The 7932-nt window shown below is 41.1% G+C and overlaps 1 protein-coding gene across 1 annotated transcript; it reads left to right on the top strand.

The window, feature by feature from the left end:
* The first annotated feature begins 1419 nt into the window (after positions 1–1419).
* On the top strand, positions 1420–4055 carry vbp1 (von Hippel-Lindau binding protein 1). The gene is made up of 6 exons (XM_079184491.1): positions 1420–1545; positions 2256–2380; positions 2655–2721; positions 2797–2895; positions 3014–3152; positions 3432–4055. Exons 1-6 carry the CDS (start codon positions 1465–1467, stop codon positions 3506–3508), a joined length of 588 nt encoding a protein of 195 aa, XP_079040617.1. The 5' UTR covers positions 1420–1464; the 3' UTR covers positions 3509–4055.
* Positions 4056–7932: the final 3877 nt, after the last annotated feature.

Below are 7932 nucleotides of genomic sequence, written 5' to 3'. Positions count from 1 at the left end.
ATATTATTTTTATGATTAGAATTAGTTTTTTTTACTGTTTTCTATATTTACTGTTCATTGCATTGTTCAAAATAAATACAAATGAAGTGAAACTAAATGATTCTCTATCCATTCATATCCTCATGAATCTCACTAATATACATTATGACTGTATGAAAATAATGACAGATCAGCATATTGTTTGTGCTGTAAGTCGTTTAATATTAATAGAGAATGAAAATTATTATTTAAAACCCCTTCGACCACTAGAACCGGAAGTAGTACTAAAAGCAGTTTGCAGCCTGTCGCCACTAGAGGGCAGCAGTTAGCAAATCGCCCGTCCAACTATATGGTAGCAGAGACAATTAAATTAATATATATTTTTAAAAAATGTAAAACCTTCTGTCCTACAATTGTTTTGGGCTTGTATGTATCATCTAATATTAATAGAGAATGAAAATAATTCTTTAAAACTCCTCCACCACTAGAACCGGAAGTAGTAGCAGCAGCAGTTGCAGCCTGTCGCCACTCGAGGGCAGCAGTTAGCAAATCGCCCGTCCAACTATATGGTAGCAGAGACAATTAAATTAATATATATTTTTAAAAAATGTAAAACTTTCTTTCCTACAATTGTTTGGGGCTTGTATGTACCATCTAATATTAATAGAGAATACAAATTATTATTTAAAATCCCTTCGACCACTAGAACCGGAAGTAGTACTAAAAGCAGTTTGCAGCCTGTCGCCACTAGAGGGCAGCAGTTAGCAAATCGCCCGTCCAACTATATGGTAGCAGAGACAATTAAATTAATATATATTTAAAAAAAATGTAAAACCTTCTGTCCTACAATTGTTTTGGGCTTGTATGTATCATCTAATATCAATAGAGAATGAAAATTATTATTTAAAACCCCTTCGACCACTAGAACCGGAAGTAGTACTAAAACCAGTTTGCAGCTGTCTCCACTAGAGGGCAGCAGTTAGCAAATCGCCCGTCCAACTATATGGTAGCAGAGACAATTAAATCAATATATATTTAAAAAAAATGTAAAACCTTCTGTCCTACAATAGTTTTGGGCTTGTATGTATCATCTAATATTAATAGAGAATGAAAATATTTCTTTAAAACTCCTCTACCACTAGAACCGGAAGTAGTAGCAGCAGCAGTTGTAGCCTGTCGCCACTAGAGGGCAGCAGTTAGCAAATCACCCGTCCAACTATATGGTAGCAGAGACAATTAAATTAATATATATTTTAAAAAAATGTAAAACCTTTTTTCTACAATAGTTTTGGGCTTGTATGTATCAACTAATATAAATAGAGAATGAAAATAATTCTTTAAATTATCGACCACTAGAACCGGAAGTAGTACTAAAAGCAGTTACAGCCTGTCGCCACTCGAGGGCAGCCGAGCCTCCACGCTGCTCCTGAGACGGTTGGACGTAAGGAAGGAAGAGGCAGGAAGGCGTTAGCTTCTCTCTCCAAGATGGCGGCGACCATAGACAACAGCAATGCCGTTCAGGCGACAAAGAGGAAGCACCTCGGGATTCCCGAAGCCGTGTTTGTGGTGCGTAAAGAATGACATCAATGTTGGTTTTATCATAAGAAGTCCATAAAGAGGTTAGACCGTTGAAAACAGACGTTTATGCTACTTGTAGCCAGCGCGTCATGCTGGCTACGAGCTAGTTAGCTCAGTTAGCATGTGAGCTAATCCTGCTGTGTGTGCAGGCTGGGCGGCACCTCGCATCCATCTATGGACATATAACTGTGTGTGTGCCCGAGCTGCTTCTCATTATCACTGTACTTTGTTTTCTTCTTTTTTGTTTTCTTCATTTTAGTTAGGTACACGTTAGCCTGTTAGCTGCTCTGCACATATATCTCTTTCAATAATAGCTTTTAGCTGCCTCCAATCTCTTCCATTCACTGCTGATATTAATACTGTAGAAGAAGTGTTCAGATACTCAACACACTGACAACAATTAACTACGAGGAAAAGGCCTTAAATCAGTCAAACCTTAAGTACAAATACGCAGTTACTATATCAGTAAAATGTACTTAAAATGAGACAAATTTTTAGATGTTGGGCTATTTTGCTTCCATAGCGTGTCATCTTTCATACTTGAAGAAAATAATAATAAACATGTAGGTGTTAATTTGCTTCTGTAGATTAATCCCAAATCACCAAAAGTCAGTGTTGAACATTTCAGAAAAAATGTCTTAATCACTCTCTCTGTCTCTCTTCTCTCTCTCTCTTTCTGTCTCTCTCTCTCTCTTCAGGAGGATGTCGACTCTTTTTTGAAGCAGCCGGGCAACGAGACGGCGGACTCTGCGCTGAGGAAGCTGGATGAACAATACCAGAAATATAAGTACATGGAGCTCAACCTGTCGCAGAAGAAGCTCAGGTAACACCGACCGAAAGACACGCCTGTGACACGAGACGGTTTGGTTTCTTATTGGAGGACCGATTAGTGTTTAAATCAAACGTGAGCAGGTTTCTCACCAGTGAAAGGGGAATCGTCTTGTGCATTGTTCTGTCATGAGTGTTATTTAGGTTTGTAACGGCACATCACACGGTGTGCAGAGGCCAGAAATACAATCCACATTATAACCATGTAATAACTTGATTAAAGCCTTTGTTGCTTCTTGTTGAAATGTTTCATTTCTCTCGATGTTCAGGTTGAAGAGCCAGATCCCACAAATCACACAGACGCTAGAAATCCTCCGACACATGCAGAAGAAGAAGGTGTGTGTCGTCTCTGTGGACTTTACATCTTTTATCTGAACTGGTGGTATTATAACCGTCGTTGTGTATCCTCAGGAGACCACGGCGCCCATGCAGACACACTTCATGTTGGCCGACAACGTTTACTGCAAGGCCTCGGTGCCGCCCACCGACAAAGTCTGCCTATGGCTGGGGGTGAGTCGAGCTCACGTTACAGTTTTATTCACTAAAACAAAACGAGCATGGGGCGTTTGAGCAGTGACTTCTGGGTAAAGTCGTCCTCTCTACATCTCCTCCTTCTCCCTAAATACAGGCGAACGTCATGTTAGAGTACGACATAGACGAAGCCCAGGCGCTGCTAGAGAAGAACCTGACCACGGCGTCTCGTAACCTGGAGACTCTCGAGGACGACCTGGACTTCCTGCGAGACCAGTTCACCACCACCGAAGTCAGTATCCTTCCACAGTGCAGGTCTGTTGTTTCAGGTGTGTTTATTCTTGTTTTCCACGGGGATCCAACCAGCGGCCTCCTGGACAGAAATCCGGTTTGATTACACGTTTTATTTTGTGGGATATCTGAAATAATGTCGGGAAACTGCTGGTTACACACCTGCAGTTTGGATATCGTGCCTGAGTCGGCGCTGCTCTTTAATAACTGCACACGTCCAGCTCCCAATGTGAAGGTGTGAACGAGTGTTGCTGTTTGTTCCTTTAACTCGCTGCTCCCCTCAGACATGGCACGAGTCTACAACTGGGACGTGAAGAGACGGAGCAAAGAGAACATCCTCAAACTAGCAGACAAGTCTTAATACCAACACACACACACGCACCTCTCTGCTCAGCATCTTCTCCTTTATCAAATAAAGAAAGCAACCCAAGTCATGTGTATGTTTCACCGGAGCTCAGCGGATCAGAGGCGCGTTAGAAATGAACGTGTCCTGTGAAGCGGAACGCTCTCCTCTCTGTGTTTCTGTTGATTTGTTTAAAAGTATTTTTTCAAGTAAAAAAACAAAAAACCCCGAGGCAACAAGGCCTTTTGTTGTATTCTTTTTAATGATTTATCTTTGATTCTTGAGTGAGTTCTCACTGACCGGCAGCAGCGTTCACACATACAGACTTCTTTTAGTCGCTGAAAGGCGGTGCGTCGCCGTCACACTCGGTAGAATCAGACTCGTAGGACGACAAAGATCACGACAGAAGAATCGGACCGGTCGGGCCTTCGTGACGGTGGTCTTGCTCCTCTTCATCCTCCTCCTCCTCCTCGCCGCTCTTCTGTCTGTATTTATTTGTCTCTCACTGTACTCATTAAACAATGAATGAAGTAAACAGAACATTTGGGCAAAGAGACGAGACGTTGACGTGGTGCTTTGTGTGATTTATTCTTCTGGTGACGACTCGCGTTAGAAGAGCAGTTTGAAAGTCTGATTTCATTTTTATCTTATTAATACAGTGACTGTCGATTTATTATGGAGGACAAATAATTATAAAAGCATCAATTAGAAAATGATTATTTATTACAAATAAATAAATAAATAGACTAAATTCCTACAATTACAAAATTGATATAAATCCCTTTTAAATTGGTCTATTTTTGATGGATTAACATTTAAAATGTCTTGTTTTTTAGAGACATCAAATATGTTTTCCCTCTTCTCCGTCCTGGAGCTTTGTCTTTGTGCTCTTCCTCTCATCCACCTCTTCACTCTTTGTAAAGAGAAGCTGGAACAAGCAGCTTGTAGAGGAAACGCTTTAAGCGGCTTCTCTGCCTGTGAATTTAAGCAGATCAGCTGACTGGTTGTGGTTTGTAGAGGTTGGTGTCCTCGGTGCTGCCACCCGGTGGTAAAGTGTGGAACTACAGCAAAGCGTGCAGCACATAAAGGATGTGATGATGCTGGCGGAAGAAAACCATTTTGTTGGTTTTTAGATATCAAGGAATTAACGTAATGACGAGATTTAATTGGTTTTGGAACACAATTCTATCTTAAATAAGTTCTATGATTTGATGTGTGTAAATATTTTAACAAAGTGTGTTCAGTCAAGATCACACCACAACATAACAAGCTTGCCCTCCTGTCCAGTAAGATACTTTTAACTCTTAACATGACTTTTTAAACTGATTAAATCACAGAAACATAAATGCTGCCAATGCCATGATGTATCTTCTCTGATGTATCTGCTTTATAACTCTTAACTTAAGAAGTTTAGGCATGAAGACTACATTTCAGCCTGTTTACTGTCCATGTTGGGAGTGTGTGAGGCCACACCGGTGACCACTGAGCCTCCTCCTGCAGCTGCTTCATGAGATGGGTGCATTAAAACGAAGTCCAGGACCCGGAGCAGGTCTGTGACGTGGACCTGCAAAGACCACACGCTGTCGGTGGTCTTGAGGTCCGGGTAGAGGTCTTCAGTGGACAGAGAGTCCCTCCATCGTCCTCCTGCAGAGCCGGACCCTTCAGGTGTTTTCAGGTTGGTTCATGGTCACCTGAGAGTCTTTCTGGTTTATCTCCAATACAGAACTAGTCTGTGTTACTCTATTAACTTCACACTATTACTCAGAAATGAACTCTCTCTCACAGACAGTTCTGGAGGAAGATGTAAAAGTTGCCTGAAAAAACAAGTTAAAAAAAGTCGTCAACTCGTATAAAAATTAACAAAAGTGTCAGTTTTTTAAATATATTTAGCAATATTCTTAGTTTTATTCCCAACATCCTTCCTCTCACGAGCGGATACGAGGCTAAGACTTGTGTAAAAACAGCAGATAAACAGTGAGAATGAGTTTATTTTTCCAGTCACGTTTTATTCATTTTTTTAGTACATTTCAGTTTGTTGAGAGATAACTAGAGCAGAGGAATTCAACCCAGCAGGCTAAAGACGGTGATAAACAGTTCTGTCTGTACAGCTCAAGAGGGTTGAAAAGAAGTGAAACATCGTCGTTGTTGTCGTTGTTGCACCACGGCTCCTGTGAGGAATAGCTGATGTTACCCAACAGATGCATGCGTTTGATGGCAGGGCGGACACATCGGTGGAAAACACGGCTACAGGTCAAACTTTATCCCCTTTAAACAATATCTGTGCTAAAGAAAAGGGAAGTCATGAGGTGCTGCACGGGCAAGTTTCTTTCAATATTCAAACTAATAGTTTCAGCTGAGCTCGATTCCCGGCTCCAAATTATTTTGGCGGGTGAACGAGCTCGTTAACCACAAAGAGAAACGTACATTTCAGAAGAGAGACATTCGATAGTCCAACATTTTGGGAATTAAGCTTATTAGAGCTTAGAGAACCAGAGAACATAAAACTTAAGAGACTTCCATCAGCAGAGCCGATCTACCGGCTGGCTGACGTCTGGTGAGAGGGTCTCGTCAGACCGTGAGGTGGACTAGACCCTCACCCACCCACGCAGACCTTCGACTAAACCTTCAATGTCCAATTTGAAAAACACAGAGTATCTGAAGGTCTTTCTCTTATTCAATGAGGAATAATGCAGCGTGTTGAACTGAGGGAGTGGACTATAACTTGAATCATTTCCCAATCAAGTCTCAAAACGTCTAAATCACCTTTTTGTCAAAGTTGTTTTCTAACGATCAGCGCGTCGCTCTGACTCGTTTAAACGTCTCTCATAGGACATCTTTCCCTGCTGATACATTCATGTAAAAATCAGATAACACAAGCGGAACTCTTTGGAGACAAAGAAGGCATAGCGTGTGAAAAGATGGAGCACTTTCAGTTTTCTCACTGTAATTATGAAGTGTGTGTGGGGGGGAGGCATTGGATGAATTCATTAAAGAAATACATAGAGCAGAGATCATAGCAAGGATCGAGTGTGCATCCGATTAAGGACCAAGATTAAAATGCTGATCCAATCACAGGAAAAGAAAAGATTTCTGCAAAACAGAATGTATGGAAATGCAGATCTACACCGAGCCATCCGGGCGCTTCAGGTAGATACGGTTCATTGCTCACAATGCTGAGAATCTCTGTTCTCTGTCAGTGTTCAAACAATAATTTAATGATAAGCAAATATGGCCAAGTATGTCGGCTCATGTAAACATAAAACAGATGAGTGTATTTGGTCCAGTGCTAATCTCATCAGATGTAGTTTGAATGGGAGTGTAGATTACTGGTGTAATCAGTACAGCACATGAATTCTGATGTTCCTTGAACTTTTATATAACCGTCATGTAACAGTGTGAGTCACTGGGTTTTTCTTGGCATCTAAAGAAACGTCAGCAACTGGCCTAAAATAAAATAAAACCTACTTAAACGATCAATTCACACAGAACCACAAAGGACAGAAAATGTAGTTTTACACCGTGATACAATCTGGTTTGCACTTTGTCACACATGTGAATCTCCGCCGGCGACACAAACGTTCTGCTCATCTTCTTGGGCGCAATAAGTCTGTAAGGTTATGATGCTCAGGGTTCGTGTGGAGTCGTTTTAGAGAGGTGTCCAATGATGTTGCATCATACTGAGAGGTGTTTCTAATATTATGTCGAAGCCATTTATATCAATGAAGACAAACTCATGTGTGTGGGCTGGTTTGAGGGCTTTCCCTTCTAACACCCACTATTCCTAAATAACTTTTTCTTCAGAAAAGGTTCTTAATCTAACCCGTAGTCTCACAAAGAACCCTTGAAACCCTCTTTCTTCAAGAAAGGGTTCCTCAGGGTAGAACCTCTCTAATCTAATTTAAGAGTGTAGAAACAGAAACGCCTCCCTGTATGATGCAATACAACTCCAGCGCCACAAAATACATCTTCTAAAATTTCAAAATTTCAAAAAAATCCAAAAGTTGTAACTTTGATCTAGTTGTACGTTGTACCCCGGCAGCTGAGTGTATGTCTCTCCAAGACAGACGCATTTACACCATCTCAACATCTGGCTAGAATGCATCCAAAACCGCCTTCCAAATCAGATTGAGTTGCGTCGTAGTTGCAGTTGAAGACGCTACTCGATCCATGTGTAGTTTCAAAGTGTCAGTAACTACGCCGGGTACATCAACCTGTAGCACTGCAGTGTGTTAAAATGAAAATAAAGGTTTGATGAGATATTGCGCACACAAATAAAGAAAAAGGCATTTAAACCACTTGCTCAGGATAAACTTTGACCTCTCAGGTTCCCCGTGTCTGTGTCGGGTTGATTTGATGTCGGCCAGTCGGACTTTCTTTGCATGATTATATCGTCCGTGCATTGTCGATAATTATAATAATTCTTCTTTTGTAGAGTCCGTGGT

The sequence above is a fragment of the Pholis gunnellus genome (genome assembly GCF_910591455.1).
Source record: "Pholis gunnellus genome assembly, chromosome: 23".
NCBI lineage: Eukaryota > Metazoa > Chordata > Actinopteri > Perciformes > Pholidae > Pholis > Pholis gunnellus.
This window is presented reverse-complemented; position numbering and strand designations above follow the sequence as displayed.